The 24241-nt window shown below is 41.7% G+C and overlaps 1 protein-coding gene across 1 annotated transcript; it reads right to left on the bottom strand.

Annotated features, from left to right (window-relative positions):
* On the bottom strand, positions 1–19003 carry dlk2 (delta-like 2 homolog (Drosophila)). Its single transcript, XM_034682114.1, has 6 exons — positions 18894–19003; positions 14067–14166; positions 4341–4398; positions 3631–3761; positions 3026–3170; positions 1–2607 (listed from the first exon to the last, which is right to left on the bottom strand). The coding sequence occupies exons 1-6, from the start codon at positions 18894–18896 to the stop codon at positions 1800–1802; spliced, it is 1245 nt and encodes a 414-aa protein (XP_034538005.1). The 5' UTR covers positions 18897–19003; the 3' UTR covers positions 1–1799.
* Positions 19004–24241: the final 5238 nt, after the last annotated feature.

Here is a 24241-nt window from a genome sequence, read left to right on the forward strand (position 1 = left end):
TGTTTTTCAAAAGTCCAGTTTAATTTGGAGTAACACAATAAATCATTTTTTTTAACATTATGTAAACGCAGTGATTGTGATAGTCCAGACCATGACATGAATTGCTTCCTTAGCCCAAACTAAGGTTAGGTGTATTACTAGATTTGTTTTGCAACTCTTGGGGTACAAGTTGTGATCACCTGACCTTACCAGAACGAAAGTGAATAAAACATTATAATGAGGTAAATCAGTTGAGAACTTTTGAACATTTCTTATCACTAGAAAATGTAGTAAATAAAAGATATGGATGCATGTCTTTTCAGGGCTTCCGTAGGAAACAAGTCTTTGATCTCAATGTGTCAGTGTTTGAAGCTTCATCCAACCCTGGCATCTCTGGACTTATCAGACAGCTCATATTCATTTTCACTGGCAGGTGATTTGGTCTGGGTGTGCCAGATTAGCTACAGCTTCTCTAACTGCAGAAACAACTGGCCTCTGAGGAGCTTTATTTTGTAGTAGGAAGGATCTCAAAGGAGGCAATAAACATTGACAGAAGTCCTCTCCCTGAAATGTTAACATTTGCACGTTACTCTCATATGTGTCAGTCAATAAGAAACCTAACCAACAGTTAGCTTAACTTGGCTCAGATTAAAGACTGGGAACAGGGTGAAACCATTCTGGCTCTAACCATAGTGAATTAACTTTATGTCCCAGCTGATTAATATCTGAGATCTGGTTTGTGAAATCTAAACAAAACTGAAGTGCAAAAACAACATTCTTTTACATTCTTGAATTCTCTGAGTGATGAATCAACTCACGAATTCATCGCACTAAAAACTTTATACTCGAACATTTTGTAATTCAAAATTACGTTTAATCTTTAAAGTTTAAGAGCTTAAAAGGAGATTTAAGATTCAAGGATCTAATCTGTTATCATTCAAAACATCAGACATGGATGAAGGACATCACCTCAGCAGGTGTTCCCGGGGGTAACAGAACAACATACAACTTTGAAGGTAGTATTCAGTGTTTTAAGAGGGATCTGTTTGAAGTCTGATATATGTCCTCAGATGATGTCACTCGAGTCAGCAGGGGTTGTGACTCAAGTGTTTCAGTGAAACCTCTCAGTCCAGACCTCTGAAGGCCACTGCTCTCCTCTGCTGCAGGCTACAAGCTCCATGATATGTGAGCAGGTGGAAACCTCTGGTGTTAGATAAATGGAGCCAATGTGGAATCAGACAAAAACTGCAGTTCCTCCAGTGTCCACTTGAGGCAGGCTCCAAAAACACAGGAATCCCTATGAGGCTCATATTAAAATGCCCATTTTCACAGCTGAATTCATGGTTCAGTCTCTGCAGCTCATTTCTTTATTGGTGCCAACTGTACGAGGGATGAATTTAATTAAATGTATCCACCCTCTTTGCCTGTTCCCACACTGACTGTAAGGTAGTTTGAGTTCCAACATGGTCATCACCCTCTGTGACTTTCACAGCGCCTCTCCAAAAACAAAAGGTTGACGTCACAGAGGCTACGTCCATGTTCATACAGTCTGTGAACATAACCCGATCCAAAACCTGATGCAGAACTGTCCATGGAAGAGGGGCACTGTGGGTGATGTAGGCTCCAGGTAACGTCACATGTGTTGGGAACAAGTCTGAGTATACATGATCTTCAGCATATTGATATCTGTGAGCCTTTAAACACATGATGCTGAGTTGGACCCGGGTCAGACCTGAAGGTAAAGCAGGTTACTGTGACCTCTGCAGCTCCGGGTGAGAGAGCCTATCCTCCAGTCTCTCTCTCTCTCTCTCTCTGCTAGTCTATATGACCTCAGTGTTCAGTTTCTTCTTCTCTTGTTCTGAGACATTCAGAAAGCTGATCTGACACCCGTGCTCATCCAGTCGTGCTTGCCGGCTGCTCTTCCTCACTACCTGCTGTGGTGATGATGATGATAGTGATGATGATGTCAGATGCCAGCAGGGGGCGTGGTGACAATCCCTGCAGTGGCCGTGCAGTACGAGAGCTGCAGTCAGCACCACCACGCCCACTGTCATCCCTGCCAGCACCAGCAGGACGATGAGCTGCACCTCTGATAGGCCGGCTGAACCTCGCTCACTCACTGTCACCTTGAGCAGTCTGTCACCGTGACGGCTGCCGTTATTCCTGCTGGTGGCGCCGCTCCTCTGGTTCTTACCCCCAGTGGTGAGCTGAGGTCCGACCCAGCCTCCTTCTTCTCCTCCTCCCTCCCAGCCCACCGTGGTCCAGCTGGGTTCAGGGTTGTTGTGGCCCGTCAGCACAGTCTCACAGGTGGTTCCGGTGAAGCCCAGCCGGCAAACGCAGTGGAAGCCTCCAGCAAGGTCCAAGCAGCGGCCGCCATTGAGGCAGGGCCGGCTGGCACAGTCATCAAGGTTCACCGTGCAGAAGCGTCCAGTGAGGCCGGGAGGGCAGAGGCACGAGAAGCGGTTGACGCCGTCCAAGCAGGTGGCGCCGTTGGCACATGGCTTCATCAAGCAGTCATCCACATCCGTCTCACAGCGTGGCCCTGTAAAGCCGACCAGGCAGCGACACGTCAGCTCCTCTGCAAAGCCGTCTGCATCCTCACACAGGCCGCCATTTTTACACGGAGACCTGGAAACAAAATAAAATACAATCAAGAAATGTTTCATCACACCTTAGCTGTGAGCGGAGACAACGCAAATGGAAATAGTTTTAGCTTTTCAGGTACAAAGTTAGTTTATTCCTCACATATCGTACTTACAGAGTAAGTTTTGAATGTGTATCCTTTTTTTTAGCTGTGGTGGTTTTACAACAGGTGATGGCAGCATGGGACACCACGCATTATTGACCTTACAATAAAATCTTACCTAACTTAACAAACCAACACCAAACAAGAAGAAGTAACTTGAAATTGAACAAAAGTAAAAAGAAAAAAGTAAAAGAAAAACTATTTAAGGGGAACATGATTGTGTAGACCACATTTCAACACGTTTGATCTAACAGTGGTTGAGATATTTGTGGCCAGGTGAAGAGAAACCCCTGTACAGACCTCCTCTGGTGGCAGGGTCCCGTCTTCAGCTGACAGTCTCTGCCGTGGAAACCTTCAGGACACAGACAGGTGTACTCCCCGCTGTCCTCCATCACACAGGTGGCTCCATTCTGACAGGGCTGCTGCTGCGAGCACACAAACAGGTCTGAAACATGACACAAGACCAGACACATGAAACAAGAACTGAGGCATCAAAGTACACCTGAAACATGAAACTAAAACAGCAGGACAGATACAGAGTTTAAGTTTTCACTGGAGTGACCAAACTTTTTCACTTTTGCTCTTTCTTTCTGCACTAAACATATCCACAATGGCTGCACAAATTAAAGGTTTCTATCGATGCTTTATTCCTGGTTTTTACTCTAAATACTAACACATCAGAGTGTAACATTTACATCCTCTTAATGTGAATATATTTGCACGTTGTTTTAAAACCATCACCAGTAAATATAAATGTTCTCACTGAATTTGTATCCTTTTGTTCTGGACACAGTGTGACAGTATTTTTCACACTGAGAATAGCTTGTTTATCAATGTAAAAGACTTAAGTACTATTTAATGGCTGGTTTAAAATTAAGTCATGAAATCTAAGGATCGCCCCTCACCTTTGTCACAGAAGCGCCCCCCCCAGCCCGCCTCACAGCTGCACTGCCATGGCTGCTCACAGGAACCGTGAAGACAGCCAGGCATCGGCACGCAGCGGTCACAGCGCTCACCGTCCCACCCCGGGTCACATCTGCAAACACACAGAGATACAGGGCCATGGTGACACATCTGTAGAAACCAAACGGGTCAATGCCTAGACTGCAGAAAACATGGACAGAGTCTCAGTGACGTCACACATTTGTTTCTGATGAGAAAGGGCACAAGATGGTGGCTGACATCGTGGCAATCCAACCAGCTCTAAGGCAAACTAGAAATGGGCAAAGAAGTGGAGTTGAGACCAAAGCTTTGCTACCTGGCAAATGCCTGATTCTACATCCCCTGCCTTAATGTAGTCACACACACAAAAATCCCCCCCTCCCCATTGGACACCCAATGAGCTGCAGTCTATTACAGTTCCTCTGAATTAGCTTCACTTTTCATCACTGGAAGTTGCTGTTCAGTCAAATGTGATCATTTCCTGACTCCCTGTGTGGAGCCCAGAGACAGGTATCCAAATATCTAAGCACCTCAGGGTGCTAAAAACAAGGTGAATTTGGCTTTTCTAGTTGTAAACACCAGTATGAGTCACCAAACAATCGCCCTACACACACACATTCAGTTGTCAATGGAACAGGATTATTAATATGTGTATTATTGATGGAGGTCTCACCTGCAGACTCCAGCCTCGTCACAGCGGCTGTTGGTAACGTTACAGCTGCAGTCGCTTTCTGTAGAGAAGAAGAGATCAGGTCAGAGACAGATCAGAAACGTGTCCGTACAATAAAGAAGCTAAGTTTAAACCACTGGTTAGCGATGACTGAACAAGCATTAGGTGAAAGCCGGAGGGAGAAGCAATCAGGTTTTAATGTGGGTTCAGATCCAGTACTCTCAATGTGAGTCTCTTTTAAGTTTCTGTGAAGACCAAAATGATATTTTTCCTTGGATCAATACTGAAGGCCAGACTGATTTCTGCACGTCCTTGTTTATATCGACTGAGGCCCTCTGTGACATTTGAAAACAAACTTAATTTGTGGCCATGAAATAATAACTCAGAGTTATGAAACTAATCATGATCATCTGTCTGATTCTTTGGAAGTGTCCTTTAAACAGAAATCCACAGACTGAGAGAACCAACAGAGACAGACGTGGTAGGACTTGTTTTTGAGTTCAATCTGTTCACACATTGGAAATAAAAGTGATAAGTACATGTAAATACATTCACATAGTCTCTGAAACTCAAAGCCAGTCTGTGTTTTTTGACAATCACAGCCTCCATCAGCAGGTCTACCTGGGAGTTGTGGATCCCCACATGACAGGGAGGTTCCCTGACATAATCTGAGCTCACTCCTGTAACTGATGAGGGTTAAACAGGTAAAGAGGTGAAGCTCAGCTGGAGTGAGGATTATTTCATTAAGCTGGGCTTTTTTTAATCAACAGTGACATGACAGATTTTGAAGTTTTGAAACATTGAACTGAGTGTGTGTGTGTGTGTGTGTGTGTGTGTGTGTGTGTGTGTGTGTGTGCGCGTCAGCTGTTAAGATTTATTTAAGTGTCCCAGGTCTCTGGTGAGACATTAGTAGTCGACAGTTTGACCTCTGGCCTCTGGTGCTGGGTGAGCCACGTGTCGGGTGTTACTGGGCGTCTGTCATGGAGACAGCTGGACAAACAGGAAGTCAATGACCTGCTGCTATCGAGTGAAACACAGTAAAACATGTAGGACGTCCCGTAGAGACAGATTCTACTGATGGAGCTCCCAGAACATGAGGGGCCTCCAAGTGAGCGGAGAACTAAATCCACTACAAGAAGCTTCACTAAAGGGGACCAGCAGGATTATTTTGTGACATATTCATTGATATACAACTGCATCAAAACATGAAGGGCAACAAAACTGATGCCAATTAAACCTTCATTCCTTGTTTTTGATCTGTATCAGTTTCCATTCACCACAAAGTATTAGACACCAACAAAAGCTCCGACAAAATCAGAAATATCCAAAAAATTAAGTATTTGAAAAAAATAGAGACAAAATGTGTCACGTTCAACAAAGTCAAGGCGTTTGTCTTAAATCAAAAGCACATATTTCAGACTTCCATTTTTATTTTGGTCCAAAGTAATAAACCTAACCTTTAAAGACCTCAAGGAGAAAAGCTGACAAGAACATAAAGGTGATTTAACATCCAGGCATGTGATATTTCCGACTCAGAGACGCTGAAGATGCTAAAAGGTTTGGGGTGAGTTTCTAACAGTGTGAGTAGCAGCTATGGATGAAACATCCCAACAGGTGTTGGAGGGATTTTGAGGAAATGTGGTCCAGATGTTCGTGATCCCCTCCGTATGAAATCTGACTCTAATGATCCTCTGACTTTTCACTCAGCGTCATTATCAGATCCATATTTAATGTGTCCAACACTTTGATTTATGACCCAAAACCTGCAGATCTGATGAGCTGGACTCCTCAGAGTTCTGTGTTCTACTAATGTTTGTAGGTTAAAGGCACAGTGAGGAGTTTGCATGTCCTGTTGACTCGTGTTTTTCTGGTATGAAGACTGCATTTCCCATGAGCACCATCACCCACTGTCGTAAAGATGTGTGTGAACGACTGACACCCAGTGACAGTGTTTACAAGCAATAAAAATGACCCTATAGAGTTTTAGTGTTATTCTGGATGGTCTGGTGTAGTTCCACATCAGGGTGAGCGTTCCAGGTGTTAGAGAGTACCACTATGTGTTAAACATGATCTCATAGTTGAGTCCAGGCAGAACTTGCGCAGATCAAAACCTCTGGAGAAATAATCAGAGACATCACCTCTGGCTCCTCTCTGCTGTCCTTTATTAGAAAGTTATCTGGGCAGCTTTAAGTTTTATTTGGTGTCTAAAGGATCAAACTCTGTGTGAACTCCAGCTTCACTGCAAAGTTATTAGGAGGAGTATTTGCTCTGTGTATAGACCACCAGCCGTGAACTCTGACCTCTCAGCTCTGAGCGCAGGTGAAGTGAAGCTGCGGGTGGCTCGAGTGTCAGCTGGAATTTGGAGGGATTGTTTTCAAAGGGGGTCCTGACGGAGAGACAACAGACCCGTCCTCGGACCTCCGGCAGTTCCGGGATGGAGCTCCGTACTGGAGCTGCCAGGAACGCCAGGAACGCCAACAAAGTCACACTTAGTGGAAGAACAGCCGGGAGGTGCTAAGTGTTATCTGAGAAGAGCCAGACAACAGCAAGTGGAGGGTTAATCTGACAGCTGGGGGGGCTGGATTAACAGGAACAATGAGCAGCTGGGCGCCACTGAGCACGCTCAGTGAGGATCCACACCCATCCATTCATCCAGGCCTGACTTAACGATGAAGATTTACTGCCTCCGCTTTATTCTCAGGACTGTCCATACGCACTTCACAGATGCTTGAAATAAACAACTGTGTGCGTGGGAGGCTCTGAAGGACAAGAAGGGACCACCAGGGCCATCGAGGGGACTGGGGCCACCATGGCTGTCTGAGCCTGCAGGGCCCAACCTGCAAAATCAAAGTAAGACTACAGTCCCCAGAAGGACAGCAGTCTCCAGGGGCACCAAAGTCCCTAGCGGCTGAGTGCATCAGCTGGGCATACAATGTGCACTAATCAGACTTCAGCCCTGTTTGTGTTACAGCCAGGACAGAGCAGGTGTAAGTGTAGAAAGTTAGACTAGGAGGCCTATTTGAGGAAATAAAACCATAGAAGTAACGGTTAAAATATGAAATATGATGGTGAACGTCCTGTTCAAATGATGATTAATGAAAGGGCACCGAGGCAAGAGAGAGTAATCTGTGATCAGACCCTCCTCAGTGAGACGATTTTGAGGTTAGCCCTGTTTGAATAAAGAACTCCTCTTAACTATGTATCAGACTGAAACGCAGCACAGTCCCCGCCCTGCAGGTGATCACTGCTCTCAGGTGATATGTAATTGGCTGTCAGCTCTGAGCTGTCAATGCTGTCCTGTGAAAGTGAGGAATCCTCTCCAAATGTCACTGATGTTGATTGCGTTGGTGTTTCTTGGAGTTACAGTGAGAACGTTTAAAGTGTGAAACCCTCTGCAGATATTTTAGCGAGAGAGGAGAGTCGAAGTGTGTTACATGTTGACACTCACCACCCCATGAATGATCTAGTGGACCAGCATTATAAGAGCGGGCACAGTTACCAGTGTTCTGAGCCAAGCTCGGTACGCTTGGAGTAAGTTTGGGTTGAATGTGAGAGATTAGAAAGGCTTAGTTTATGCTCGGCTGATGCACTCAGCTCTGGAAGTTAGTCCCTGATCTTACTCCTGTCCCGAGAAGAAATCCATTCCCCACTCATGAACAGATACACTCCTCCATTGCAGGCTTAGGAACCAAGAACTAAAGACTACACAATGAAAGATGATTGACAGAGCTCTAGAGACAGAGAAATCTGCTGAAAGTGTTTTTATCAAAGTGTGAATGCATCAAAGAGAAGAAGAGAGGAGATGACTGACAGGAGGATGAAATGACTGTGTCCCCTGACATGAGCAGCGATTCAACACCGATCTGGGGTCTGCATCTACCTGTCTGACTTACAATTAGTGTTTTTCCTCAAGTCAAGGTTTTAATATTTCCTCCACAAAGTTTTATAACTCTGACGTCTGGACGTCACAGTTTTTTTTGTTCTGTTTTTTAAGTTATATTTTTGGCCTATTTGTCTTTATTTGATTGGACAGCTGAAGAGAGACAGGCAATGTGGGGAGTAGAGAGCGGGGGGAAGACATGCAGGAAATGGTCGACAGGCCGGGAATCGAACTGGCGACCCACGTGACAAGGACTGGCACTTGGACTACTTTGCCACCAGTGCCCCAAGGACATCACTGTTTTAAGAAGAAACTGTGTTAGTGCAGGACTACAGAGTGAAACTGAGACTGACAGAACCTCTCTGTGTGTGGTGTGTGTGTTTGTGTGTGTGTGTGTGTGTGTGTGTGTGTGTGTGTGTGTGTGTGTGTGTGTGTGTGTGGTTGTGTGTGTGTGTGTGTGTGTGTATGTGTGTGTGTGTATGTGTGTGTGTGTGAGATAATTTTAGCTCATGCTGCAGCTTTAAACATGATGATTGCTACACTGATTTAAGTCAGCCCTCCGGCTGCCCTGCTGCTCTCTGATTGGCTGTTCCTTTGCAGCACCTGTTCCTCTCGTTAGTCGTCCAATCAGAGCCGCATAAGGAGGTGAGCCCGTGGTTCTAAAAGAAGTTATTGCAGTTTAGGCGGCCGGTGTGTTTCCATGATTACAAGGAGAAACACGACAAGACAATCTGCCTCATTTTGGGCCCAATTTCCCCTTTCAGACGAAAGTCAGTGAAGTCCTGATTCTCTGTTGGTTCTAAAGATTATCCCGACAGATATTCTGGGGTAAGGTGAGATAAGAGGGACTTTTACTTGCCCCCATGAGCTCAAAACTAGTTCAGGGCCGCATGGATTTGTAATTGTAAATATTAAACATGTTCAGTGTTTATAATGAGATACTCTGTTGTGTGGGGAGAACCCTGAGGACAGCCCAACACGCACTCTGTGGATTGTCACATGGCAAGAAACGATATCTCATCATGAGGCAAGCTGACTGAGGAAGGAACCACGTCAAATACAGCCATGGTCGACAATCATAAACACGAAGCATTCAGTTTGACGGACGTCTGAAATGAAGGACCAACGTTTTAATTTGTAGCAACTGCATCAGTGTTCATACGATGTGTCCTGCAAAACATGTCACAACAGAACTGATTAGGAGAGGAGTTTAATATGAAGTATGACTACAGTGGATGTACCAGGATGTTAAACAGCTAGCAACAATTCCATCATCCACCATCTTTGATTACTCAAAAGTCCCGTCTTGATTGTGGCAAATCTCTGCTCATAATGTCCTGATGAATAATGACAAAACGGCTCTGTTAGGGCAGACTAGTGACATCACTTATCTTTAGAACCAATCATTTACCTGCAACAAGTGCACTGGCACAAATCTCACCTCGCCTCCATGCATCTTTATCATTCGTTGGATGATTTTCACCCAGTGCATATTGGTAAGAATTAGGTTCTTTTTCAATGGTAAGAAGTTGAAACCAACTATATTATGAAAAACCTAACAAAGTAAAGTGCTGAAAAGATAAATCTCGTGGCAGACTCAGCCCCGTCTGCAGAATACTATCAGAATATCTACCTACTCCTTCTAAAAGAGGATTTGTGGTTTCTCAAGACTGATATGCAGCCCGAGTCCCTCAGCAAACATTTCACACAATCCAGTGAGATGTAGCTCCATGTAGTGAATTGGGAATTTCTGTTGCAGAAATATGAATATATCAAGCATAATTTCATCCCCGAGTTATATGTAAAGTCTCGTTTATCTAGAAGCCAAAGATCTTTGGTTGCACAGTTGAAATCTGGTATTCTTCCTCTGGCTATTGAGGTTGGTCGATTCACAAATGTCCCAGAAGAAAAGAGACTCTGTGAGATGTGTGATTTGAATAAAGTGGAAACAGAGTCCCATTTTCTTTTGTATTGTACAAATTATTATGACTTCAGAGAGATATTGATTCAAGAAATTGCCTGTAAAAAGCCTGAAATATTGTGGTGGACAGATGTGCAAAAACTAAATTGTTTTTTTAATTCTGACGTGTTCAAACTTACTAATTCTGTATCAAAAGCCTGGAAAAGAAAACAAGATAGTCTTTTTAAGTAGTGTGCATTTTTATTTGTATTATTTTATTTTATTCTGTTATAATTTTCTCCATCAGTTTCTTATAAGGAATGATCGTGCTGTGCTCTCTGACCCTGGACTGTTCAAATTCATGGTGTCTTGTAAGCCAATTCTGGCTGGGCATATGATTGTATGTATGACACAATATTAAAAAATTAAAACTTCAAACTTCAAACTATGATTATTGCACCTTTTATTACAATTTGCATTTACATTGTATATGACAAGGAAGAAGTATAAGTAAGAAAAGTAATCTGAGCCAAGAAGACTAAACTTAGTAAGGTTACCTTTCTACCTTCTGAAAATCCTACAACCAGAAGAAATATAATTCTTTAAAAAGCTTTTATTAAACTGGTGACAAAATGGACTAAACTAGACTCAAATGAACTCTGACTATATAAGATCAAAATGAGTCAGTTCCTCTGACTGAATCCTGACTGAATCAACACGAGACACAAAAACTTCAATCAAATTTCTTGTCATCGTGTGATGACTAAGAGTCGATTAAAGGACATAAAAACACACCTCTGTATTCATTACCTCACTGTAAACATCAGGCTGCTGAGTTTCTGATATTTAGATTTTTATTTTTGATGCTCAGGCAGTGATTGATTAATGCTCAGTTACCTGTTACCAGTTACCTGTTTGATGAATGAGCTGATTCATTTTCATTTCAAACAGAAGTTAATGAAAGTCAGCGGCTGCTTGCAGCAGTGAAATAAATCCATCTGAAACAAGGATGGTGATAAATGGACTCAAACACAGTCCATCAGACTCTCTCTCACAGTGTCTTTTCATACATTCAGCACCACGTTACACACACACACACACACACACACACACACACACACACACACACACAGACACGCACAGGTGACTTTTGATCTCCAGTAAAGTTTAGGAAAATGTACTGACAGAGTGTGGAGAGTAATCATAAAAAGGTGATTATTTTACAGCCTGTTCTCTGGCTGCTCCTCTGAGGAGGGGAGGAGAGGAGAGGTGGGGGGAGGAGGAGGGGGAGAGATGTGTCATCTGAAGCTGACAGAAGGGAGAACTGGATCCCTCCTAAATTTTAACAACCAGTGAAGCTCTGAGCTCTGAGATCAGCAGCCTGCGGCGTAAGAAAAATATTTAGCCACGATCCTGGAATCTTACCGAGTTCCTCCCGCCCTCTCCACCTTCCTCACCCCACTCACCCTCCTCACCCTGACCCAAGGAGACTCCCAGGGGTTGCCCTGCTGATTCTGGACTGTCAGTCCTGCACCTGTCTGTTCTCCATCGGGTGAGGTAATCCTCTCCAGCTTACATCCGAGCTCAGCACAAGGAGGGGTTGGGGGCACACTGTAAACTTGGTAGGAGCTCATTTCAGAGGAACATCTTGTTTTTGTTTACCGAAGCAAAGAAAGATACAAAGATGGAGTCAGCAGAGCCAGATATGTGCTCTTCTTTAATAAAAACATCCTTCTTATGTGTCAAACCTGGCCCTTAAACTACCCACAATGCAGTTTGACCACTGACAGCTGGGTTTGTGATTTGTGTTGACATGCTAGTAGTAGCTAAGGCAGTCTGCAGCTCAGTGCTTAAGGTTGTCATCTACGCTCCAATGCTGCCACTGCTAAGTTGAAACACTTGGCGTCCCGGGACTTTTACCAGCCACCAGAGCCCATCCTGTCCTTCATATCACAGTTTCTCTGTGATTCATAACACTACCTAAAATACATTACTCATGGTGCATAGTAACGTCAAACTAAAGAAAACTCCCCAGTTTCCCAAGTGTTGGATAAACGAGGAATATCAGAGTAAAAAGAGGACTGCAGGGTGTCGGCCCTGCTCTAAGAGGGAAAGAAAAACTGCACAGGAGCATACTGATGCCCCCACCATCTCAAACTGAACCCCTACAGACCACCCACTTGTGACTGGACAATGACCACCAATGTGACTTCTGAATTTTCAGATTTATCTATTCAATATGCAACATTTGTACCCTGCAGTACCTCACTTATTCTGTTTTATCCTCTATCTATTTACTCATTGTCCATATTTAGTTTAACCCACATCATCAGCGCTGATCTAGTCTGTCCTAATGTTGTTTTTGTTTTTTGTCTGTCATTTTATTGCACTTTCACTACGTAGCACCTGCCGTGTTAGAAATGCACTTTTGTTTAGCTGTATGTTAGTTATCCAGATGAATGACAATACAATTTGAGTTGAGTTGATGCAGAGATATGGAGGTTTGTTGTTTATGTGACACACTAAAGTAGCTTTTTCAGTAAATGTATGTTGTGACATTCATCACTATCTTCTGGTAAGGCCACACCAAACAAATGCCAACAGGTGACTATGGGGAGTGTCTGTTTTTTTCATCTTAAAGCACTGCAGCAGCTGAGACAAGCAGCAGGCTCTTCAGGTATGCAGTTGACTAAAGTGACATCACTTGAGGACATTGTTCAGCCTTCACAAAATCACTGAAGGAAACATAACTGAAATGCTGTCTTATTTAGGACAAAAATAAAGTTTGTAACTCTTTACAACAAAGCAAAAATGTTTGATGTGTGATAACAGCTATCTGCATTTTGACGGGTTCATTCTTAAAATACACTTTTACAAAAAAAATAATTTACTCGAAAAATTCCATTCATCTGTGCTGCTTATTTTGTGCACAGCATATTTCTTTCTGTTGTCTCCTTATATCTGTATTATTTTTATTCATAATGAATTAAACATTTGTTTTTCTTTAGCTGTATTTATTTGTATTCACGTTTCTTATTTTTACTGGCCATGTTCTGTTGTGTTGCATGTTGAGTGTCCTGTTTTAGATCTGTTTGTCAAAGCGCTTTGAAAGCTCATGTTTATAAAAGTACAGAATAAATAAGGCTGTCATTGTCATTATTATTATTATTATTATTATTATTATTATTATTATTATTATTATTATTATTATTATTATTATTAATAATAATAATCACTGACTGTGTTTTGCCTGTTCTGTCTCTAGGACTTAGACCTGCGAATAAACCTAACTCTGAATGACGCCGCTCTGACTTAAACAAATCCAGTTTCCTGTTCTTTAAACGCTCTCTGCAGCTCAGTGTTAATTCCTGCACAGATATACTGTATATATACTGAGAACATTTTATAATTTATTATTCCAGAAATAGAATTTCATCAGATAAAGACTGATTAAAGTTGCTTTCATTTACTTATTAGCATGCTTACATATTCAGACACTGTGGGTGGTCGTATGTGATCCACATTTACATGCAGAGAAGAAAAAGAAGAAGGTCAAGTGCAGCAGCAGCAGCAAGCTGATCAGAGGGTAGATATGTCATCACCAGTGTGGATGTTTTTCACAGGTTCAGAGAAAGATAATGAGATTATAACGTGCAAAATGTGTTAAGAGGAAAAAAGTCCTCAAGTTTTAAGACAACTAATCTTATTTATCAGCCTATATAATAATAATTCTAAAGATGTGTTGATGGATTAAGAAGCACCAGTAGCAGCAGCTAGCATTAGCATCAATAAAACAGTGAGTTCTGAAGTGCAGATTTGAGAACTGTAATCGTATCGGTATCGGCCATAAGGAGAAGGTTATTATTGGTGATCTCTATTGGCTCAGAAACAGAAAACATGACGAGCACCAGCAGCATGATGTGTGGTCACATGGACCAGGTGACCTTACCTTGACCTGTGCTGGGTGGAGCGTGGAGGACGAGGAGGAGGAAGAAGCTCAGCAGCAGGACGGCTGCAGCTCGGACGGGGGACATGTCGACAAGGACAAGCTGAAACAGAAGAAAAGAGTCATGAGGGTCTCTGACCTGGAGTCAGTTTGTCAGCAGAGGATAAACACATGGAGGCTCCTGAAAGGTGACACGGAGACGTCTACAGACGATCAAAGGTCTGAACCAGCTGAGAGAGACATAAATCTGAGCTGCTCCAGGATCAGCTGTTAACTCACAGCCTGACTCAGTCCACACTGCACGCTCTACTCAAACTACAGCAGAGGTCCTCTGCAACTTTAACACAGATGTAATGATAACAGAAACATTACCTTTGTTTTGAATATTATATTTCATGTTAAGGATGAGTTTAATTAAACTTTATGAAAAAGTTCAGTTTGACATAAAATAATTAATAATGCAGCAAAAAGCAACAGCTGACTACAACAATATTTCAGCTTTCAGTGTTTTATTTCAGCTTATTTTATTTTGTTTAAGTTTATTTTTTATATTGCATTTGTGCATCAGTAAAACAGGAAACCATTTTCTAAATCTCTTCAGATTTACTTTTGTTAACCCTTTTAGTAATCACATTTTCTTTTGATCAAGTTCTGGACTAAAAAGTCATATTTGTCCAGAAGATTTGGCTATAAAGGTCACATCATGTGGTCTGTAAGATTTAAAGGGTTAGTCCTCTGAAGAGCAGAAAGAAGAGAGGAGGTTCTTTTAAACATCAGAAAGATTTGATGTCAGGAATGTCTTAAATGGTTAACCATAGACTGAATATTAAAAGTGTTTGATTGTCTGCCTTAAACCTGTCCTGCTGTGGGCTGTACCCACTCGAGGGATCTCTGACATTTTGTCAGGAAGTTAAATGTGTGTTTGGGTTGGCGGCAAGGGTGTGATGTCGGCCCTACTGCATCACCAGCCTGATTACCTCTGTGCATGCCTTGGCTCTATAAGAACAATCTGTCAGAGCCCATCGAGGTGGCATTTCAACTTCACATCTCACACTGAGAGGAGCATGGAGGCATGTTGTTCATATCAACCAAGCAGCAACCTCAGGCCTCAAAATATGAAGTTGATGCGAAAGTGTTAAAAACTGCTGTTCATTTAGCGTCCACTTGAGGCTGGCTGCAGAAACTAAGGAAACCACATACACACCCATTCAACGAAGACGATCTTTACAGCAGAAATAAACATGTTTACAGCCTGGTATAAAAAACGGTTTTGGTCTGAATAGTTAATTTCTCTATCGGCACACACTGTACAGGGGTGAATTTTTTTATAAGTTGTTATTTTTGAAGATATAAAACTTGCGAGTTTTGCCCAAATAAGGGCATGGCTGACTTGATTGACAGGCGGGAACACTGTAGCTGTTAGCGAAAAGACTAAAGGCCCGCCTCTTTACCTCACACTAGCTCAACAGAAGTTAGGTTGAGTTCAACATTTTCAATATGGCTCCCACCGACAATCGGCTTCAAAACAGCGCTTCAGAAACAGATGAAGTCAGATACAATGTCCATTTATTATACAGTCTATGGTAGCTACACACATCATATCATCACTTTATATATTTGAAGATGTCAAACTCATACTTTTTGCCTAATTAAGGGCACAGTTGACTTGTTTGACAGGTGGGCACCCTGTAGCTGCCAGTGAGGAGGCTCAAAGCCTGCCTCAACATCCCCTCCTTGCCTCTTGCTCGGTCAACCAAAAGTTAGTTGAGTCAGCATTTCCAATATGGCAACATCGAAGGATTGGCTTCAAAACTCATCTTCAGAAACAAATGGGTGACGTCAACGAGATTCTGTCCCCGTATTGTACAGTCAATGATATCAACATGTTTATCGTTTCATTGGATAGTGACAGGGTCAGAAGTAAAAGTGTGATGTCTGTCAGCTGAATCTGAAGCCTTCATCAGCTTTACTGAGCTCCAAAGTGAGTTTCAGCTTATTTTTAGCCCCGTACTGTTCCAGTTTATCACAGTGACCCCCTTACATTGCTTTCAGAATAAAAGCTCAAACCAGGAGAACCTGAAGAGACTCACTCAGTGTGCAGATCCAGTGTCTGCTCAGCAGTAAACAGCAGACTGAGACAATTACAGATGATCTAGTGGAGATGGTGAACATGACAGCTAGATCTTGTTTACACATTCTGAGTCCTTCTAGCAGATCCCAGATCAGATCTTTGACCCTCAGTGAACTCACTTCACATCAGAGCTTTTTTAAGATCAGTCACACATGAGAAACCCGATCGGCTGACAGTAACTCTGACCCGTCACTCTCTGATGTTGGACGCCTCTGATCCTCCTGTAACAGACAGGAAGTCTGCCTGTGTTTATTTTAACACCTTTGTGTTTAAACAACATGAGTTTCCTCTCACAACGATCAGGGTGTGAAGTTACTCACTACTGTGAATTTACTTGAGTTAAGTGCTTTAAAACTATTTATTTTTACTGTTAACATCAAAGTTTGGCAGGCCCAGGATCGTAGTGTTTCCTCTCTTCTGAAAAGATGTTGTTTGCATCTTACATGTGTTTTGTCTGATGACATGTCTGTTCTCCGAAATCCAAATTTTTCCACACAGCTGATTTATTCCTGAGCTGAGAGTGAAAATCATCTTCATCCTCTTTATCTCGGCTGCTTTTTCTATTGTCTACTTGCTGCTAGCTTTGATTGGCAGTTCAGGATGACGGGCAGGCGTACCTGGACGAGCATCAGGATATTAAAGAATTATTTAATTCTTAAAGAAGATGATGTAGATCGATGTTTAGCCTTTCAATTAATTTGATTGGATCATTGTTTGAGCAATTCATGGATTGATGCAGATTGATAGATTGTTTCACCCCTGTCTTATTTACTTTGGAGGTCCTTATTTTACGTACAGTTGGAAACAACTGCATAAGCAGAAGACAGACAGAGGGGAACAAAAAGAGAGAGACAAAGAAAGAAAGAAAGAAAGAAAGAAAGAAAGAAAGAAAGAAAGAAAGAAAGAAAGAAAGAAAGAAAGAAAGAAAGAAAGAAAGAAAGAAAGAACACACTGGAAGAAATATCATCTGCAGCCTTATGTTAGTCAGTTATTATGACCCAGATGTGTGAAATGCTTGATCCTGACTGGTCAAAACCACACAACATGGTGTTGTGTTTCCAGAGACAACCTGATCCCAAACAGCAAATCAAATCAATCAATAGAAATGAGTCCAGCACATTTCACCTAAGCGGCAGCCTCTGGTCTCAAAATATGAAGCCCATGTGGAAGTGTTATAAACTGCAGTTCATCGAGAATCCACTTGAGGCTGTCTGCAGAAACACAGGAAACCACATACACACCTATTCAAAGAAGACGCCTGGTTCAAAAAACAGCTTGGGTCTACGTCGCTAATTTCTCTATCAGCACACACTGTACGAGGGGTTAATTTTTTTCTAATGTTTAGAAAATATTAAGATTACGAGTTTTTCCCAAATAATGACATGACTGACTGACTGACAGGTGGGAACACATAGCTGTTGACTAGGAGGCTCAAACTTTGCCTCTTTACCTCATACTATGTTTGGTTGAGTTCTGCATTTCTAATACAGCTCCCACCAACAATTTGCCTCAAAACAGCGCTTCAGAAACAGATGGGTGACGTCACGGATACTACGTCCATTATTTATACAGTCTATGACTTCACCTCTGCCTGTTGACACTGTGGCAAAAACGTTAAACTCAGTTAGCACTAAATCGGCAAACAACTTGGAGGCCTTCCATCAAATTACTTTTCATTGGGGCACTGGTGGCCTAGCGGTCTAAGCGCCCCACACACACCAGCTATAGTCCTCGTCGCAGAAGTGGCCGGTTCAACTACTGGCCGAGACCATGTCCTGCATGTCCTCCCCCGCTCTCTGCTCCCCACATTTCCTGTCTCTTCAGCTGGCCTATCATAAAGGCAAAAAAGCCCAAAAATATAACTTTAAAAACATTTTTTACTTTTCATTGATTTGGAGAACACAACACTTTAGGTTTGATATTCAGCCTCCACCGGCCTGGAGCCCTTCTTTCATCATGTCTGGATTTGTGTTTTCTATGATTTTGTAATTATATATGCATTGTTTATGTATTTGGAGTACATTCCTTATTAATGCAGTTTTTATGTATTTTTGTATTACATTTTTTTCATTTAAAGATTGTTGCTGCTGTTGCATTTCTTTTGGACTTTTGCATTTGTTGAACTTTTTACAAGTTTGCAATGCTTTAGAACTTGGATCACATTTCTCCTTACATGAGGGTGAGATGAAGCTCACGCCAGCAGTGTAAAGACTCTGTTCAGCTTCCATGCTTGTAGAAATGAAAATGAATGAATATTGCTGACGTCACTCAGGTCAGTGTGATGCAGAGGTTAGAGCTGCAGCTGAACTACAGACCTATGGGGCGCCGTTTGTAAAGTTGTGCACACTGAAAATAACAGCAACATTTTTCCACATTTAGCTCCAAAACGTCATAAAAATGTAGAGTGAATTTTCAAAAGTCACTTTTTTATCACATTTAGAGAAATATTTGTGATCTTCTTCACGTTTAATTTTGTTGTGAAAAATATATTAAATTGAAATAATTGTTAAATCCAAATGCTAAATATAAATATAAATGTTAAATGTAAATCTAAATGTTAAATCTAAATCTAAATGTTGCTCTGCGATCCTAAATATTTAGCTGATATGCAAATTCACACTGCAGCCTAGCGGAAATACCAAAATAAAAGCTTTAGAAAGAGATACAGACTTAGCAATAGCAACTTAGCTTGTTCGTACCATAGACTGGGTTAGTCCTGTCTCTGAGCGCTGAGAAATCCCTTTATAGCCTCCAAAACGGCATATGCAGCATTTTTATGGTGGGCAGTACGGCTAGTAACCCGTAGGAGTCATACTGACAGACTATGGTTGGGATATGGATATATGTGTCACTTTATGAAGCTTTTATATTGTACTCTTACAGGTTTTAGCTGGACTACCCGCTGTAAAAATGCTGCTTCGGCCGTTTTGGAGGCTATAAAGGGATTTCTCAACGCTCAGAGACAGGACTAACCCAGTCTATGGTACGAACAAGCTAAGTTGCTATTGCCAAGTCTGTATCTCTTTCTGAAGCTTTTATTTTGGTATTTCCGCTGGGCTGCAGTGTGAATTTGCATATCAGCTAAATATTTAGGATCGCAGAGCAACATTTAGATTTAACATTTAACGTTTAGATTTAGATTTAGCATTTAGATTTAACATTTAGATTCAGATTTAACATTTAGATTTAGATTTAACATTTAGATTTAGATTTAATATTTAGATTTACATTTAACATTTATATTTATATTTAGCATTTGGATTTAACAATTATTTCAACTTAATATATTTTTCACAACAAAATTAAATGTGAAGAAGATCACAAATATTTCTCTAAATGTGATAAAAAAAAGTGACTTTTAAAAATTCACTCTACATTTTTATGACGTTTTGGAGCTAAATGTGGAGAAATGTTGATGTTATTTTCGGTGTGCACAACTTTACAAACGGCACCCCATACAGACCAGGACCACGTTCTTGTTTAAAGCTTCAGTCTGTGCTTTTAAAAGTGACATTGCATAAAGGAGAAACTAGCGTACATCAGCTGATCCTGCATGCAAACTGTAATAATATTATGAATTTATTGTTCTGCTGTAAATAAGCTGCACAGAAAACCACAGGAGACAGAGAGGTGTTTGTCTTTGTCAGCAGAGTGACTGTACATCCATCTGTGACTCTACTGGACCCCTGGTGCCGTGGTTTGGCTGTAGGCCAGCAGAGCAGCGTGTGTGTGTGTGTGTGTGTGTGTGTGTGTGTGTGTGTGTGTGTGTGTGTGTGTGTGTGTGTGTGTCGGATCACAGGCAGATTTCCCAGACTCTCATTCACTTCCTCTCGGGGATCTCAGCTGTTCATAACGGACTTATTAGAATCAGAGCCAAGCAGCTGCTCTTCCGCCTCTTCTTCTTTTTGTCATCTTCTACTTTGTTTTGTTCTATTTGTCTTCTCCCTTCTTTTTCCTGTATTTTTTTCAACCTCTGTCCCCTCATCTTTTCCTCCACGTCTCACATTCGTATACCATGGAAGAGTGTTCGGGCCTGGGATGAGAAAGATATTACACACCCGCAACGCTGACCGAAACGTAATAAACTTTCTGATAAAATATTGAAGATCCCTCAGGTGGGTCAGGTCCACATCAGAACAGATTCATTTCTTGATTTGAAGCAGACACTTGTGGCTTTGGATAGTTCAATGACTCCTGTGAAAGAGTTTGTAAGTTTCCTCCCACTGTTTCTACTCCACTTTGCTAATCTGGTACAGAACACTGCAGGAGCCACTTAATAAATATGCTGTAAACCATGAAGTTACATCCGCTCCTTTTAAAATGAAATAACTAATTCAAACTAAATTTGTCAGAAATATTAGCAATTGGATAAATCAGCATGATTAAGAACTATCATGAATGAAACCATGTTTGAGAAAGATTGGCTTCACCTAGATCCAAACTGACAACGTTCTTTTGAATATACAGTCCATGATCAAAAGAGGTTCCCCACTCTGTAAGGGTATGGGGGAGGGAACACTTCAGCAATTCTATTGAGCGTAAAATCCCAAAGAGTTAGTGGCTCTTATCATCTACGTTACATAATATCCTTAAAAGACACATCTCTGTACGAAGGGGCACGGCCAAATTTATACAAGATGCGCCGAGTCACCTTACGACGGAGTCCGCGCCCTGCAAACATCAAGCTGAACAGATAAGACTGACCTGGACAGTCATGCAATATCAATTTCAAAACAAAACACCATATACAGACGCTGGACCAATAAAAAGAACATATAGTGGAAATCAAACAGACATGACTCTGTAGTGGAGATCACTGCATTAAAAACAGACATGACTCTGTAGTGGAGATCACTGCATTAAAAACAGACATGACTCTGTAGTGGAAATCACTGCATTAAAAACAGACATGACTCTGTAGTGGAAATCACTGCATTAAAAACAGACATGACTGGTGGAAATCACTGCATTAAAAACAGACATGACTCTGTAGTGGAGATCACTGCATTAAAAACAGACATGACTCTGTAGTGGAGATCACTGCATTAAAAACAGACATGACTCTGTAGTGGAGATCACTGCATTAAAAACAGACATGACTCTGTAGTGGAGATCACTGCATTAAAAACAGACATGACTCTGTAGTGGAAATCACTGCATTAAAAACAGACATGACTCTGTAGTGGAAATCACTGCATTAAAAACAGACATGACTGGTGGAAATCACTGCATTAAAAACAGACATGACTCTGTAGTGGAAATCACTGCATTAAAAACAGACATGACTCTGTAGTGGAAATCACTGCATTAAAAACAGACATGACTCTGTAGTGGAAATCACTGCATTAAAAACAGACATGACTCTGTAGTGGAAATCACTGCATGGGCTCAAAATCCCATCCATAAACCACTGTCCGTGAACTCAGTCCATCACTGCATCCACAAATGTAGGTGACAACTGAACCCTGCAAAGGGGACCAATATGATCCAGAATCTTTTGGACACTCAAGGTCACCTTACAACATACCAACGTTTAAAAACAACACTCAACACTAAATGAATACATAAATATAACAAACTAGCAATGCAATACTAGAAAAATGAAAGTGAAGTTATGATGAAAGTGAAAGTGAAGTCATTCCAGTCCCATAAAGACAAATTACAGCGAGTAGGCTTGGCGGAAAAGGTGAGTTTTGAGGTGAATGAATGGAGGTGAAGTGAAAAACTGTCCTGTGGTCTGGACGCTGCTGGAGCGGGGCCACTCTGCTTTTTCTCAGCTCACAGTTCAAAATCAAGCATCTGTGGTGATTAGGGGATAAATAAGTCCCCATGGCATGGGTAGCTTACACATCTGTGGAGGTTCCATTAACGCTGAACAATATACACAGGTTTAGGAGCAACATATGCTGCCATCCACACAATGACGTCTTCAGGAAGACCTTACATATTTCAGCAAGACAACGCCAAACCACATTCTGCCCATATTACGACAGCATGGCTCTGTAGTAGAAGAGTAGAAGAGTCCAGGTTCCTAACTGTCCTGCCAAATTCCTGACTCGTCACCCATAAAAACATCTGGAGCATCATGAAACTGAAAGTACGACAAAGAAGACTCTAAACTGTTGAGCAGCTGAAATCCTATATCAGGCAAGAATGAAACATTTCACTTTTAAAACTCCATAAACTTGTCTCTTTAGGACCCAAACGTTTCTAGTGTTGTCAAAAGAAGAGTTGATGCAACACAAAGGTAAACATGACCGTGACCTGACTGTTTTCAGACGTGTTGCAGGCATCAAATTGAAACTAGCATTTATTTTTCTCAAAACAACTCTGTTGTTTAAGTTTCAACATGTAATATGTTGTCTTTGCACTATTTCCAAGTAAAACTAGAAGACTTCAGGACTCCTCTGACCCCACACCAGCATGAGCACCTGCGCGTGCCGCACATAGAAGTTTAAATCATGTGATATCTTCCAGCTTCCTCTTCCTACCTGCTGCTTCCTGTCTTTATTTCCTCCTCCGTCTTCTTCTTCTTCTTCTTCTTCTTCTTCTTCTTCTTCTTCTTCTTCTGATCTGATCTCTTTACATCTCCTCTTGATGTGTCCTGTCAGATCTCCTCATGTGTTGTTGTCTTCCTGATGCCGTAGGTCTTTTCTTCGCCTTCTCCGAGCTTGTGGCTTTGGTCTGTTCAGCCTGTTGCTGTAGCGACGGACCTTCAGGTTGCCTGCCCACGCGCTCGACTGGCAGCCAGAGGGAAATAACCAGCAGGATCATTTTTCAGAGATTACTGCTCCAAACACAACCTTCCACAAGACAGGAACTGACATGCCTGGAATACTGAGTGTGTGTGTGTGTGTGTGTGTGTGTGTGTGTGTGTGTGTGTGTGTGTGTGTGTGTGTGTGTGTGTGTGAGAGAGGTCTTTTCTTTCAGTGTGTGTTTGCTTGAGGAAGAAAAGAATGAGGGGAGTGTGTGCGTTTGAGAATGGATAGCAACAGGTGGCCAATTTAATGCTTCAACATGTAACAACACACACACACTCACCCTCACCCTCACACACACACACACACACACACACACACACACACACACACACACACACACACACACACACACACACACACACACATATTTATGTCTGCATGCATTCTTGAGGAAAACATCAGATGATTGTAGGAGTAAATCCTCAAAAACAATCTCTCTGTGAGAGCAAAAACTAAGATAAAAAACAGACTAATGTGAGTTTAAACTTTCCTGGAGAGCGTATTATAGTTATGACTTTAATATTTTAATACTTTTGATGACAAAGCTTAAACTTTACGCCACTAAAATAAGTAGAACCGGGGCCTTTTACTGGTTTTGACGTGTAGTTTAGTCTTTTTATAGAGGTTAAAGATCTGAATACTTCATCCAGAACACGTGAAACATCAGAGACGTCTGTGACTTATAGAAGAGGAGGCTTCTTATAAGGAATAACAATATGTTTTAATTATGATTTGACTTGTTATGAAGCTTACACATTCAAAGTAGGTGTCGCTATACAACCCGCCATTACGTGCACAGAAGAAGAACTAGCACAAAGAGAGTCAGGCTGTTTTCTAAACTGCCTTCTATACTAGCAGTACGTACTGATTTGGCCAAAATTCAGTATGTAGTATGTGAACAAGAACAAAATCTGCAATATGCCAAAACTCCCCAGATGTCGTACTGATTCAGGAAAATTTCTCAGACTGCATCGGACCAGTCTTCCTCACATACTGTTTCCCACAATGCACAGCGGTAATGTTACGTTTTAGCGGGCACTTAGTTTTTTAGGTGCTGTGAAAATATTTAAATTCCATATAAACCACTTCTTAACTTTTTAAATCATAAGTGATGCTAATGAAGCAGTTTATCTATCAGCTTGTTTACGTCCGCTTTCCAAAACCGGACTCCAGCAACGCCTGACCCAGCATACTAAAAAACAGATCCAACAGAACAGTCATACTACAGACTAAATTCAAACTCAGTAAGTTGTATGCAGTACAATAGTACATTAGTAGGTAGTATG

This window comes from Notolabrus celidotus, chromosome 4 (assembly GCF_009762535.1).
Source record: "Notolabrus celidotus isolate fNotCel1 chromosome 4, fNotCel1.pri, whole genome shotgun sequence".
NCBI lineage: Eukaryota > Metazoa > Chordata > Actinopteri > Labriformes > Labridae > Notolabrus > Notolabrus celidotus.

Coding starts and splice junctions, on each gene's coding strand:
- dlk2 (XM_034682114.1), bottom strand. Junction 3,762..4,340: donor GACGAGGCTGGAGTCTGCAG/GTGAGACCTCCA, acceptor GTGTGTTTGCAG/ATGTGACCCGGGGTGGGACG. Junction 3,171..3,630: donor GGGGCGCTTCTGTGACAAAG/GTGAGGGGCGAT, acceptor GTCATGTTTCAG/ACCTGTTTGTGTGCTCGCAG.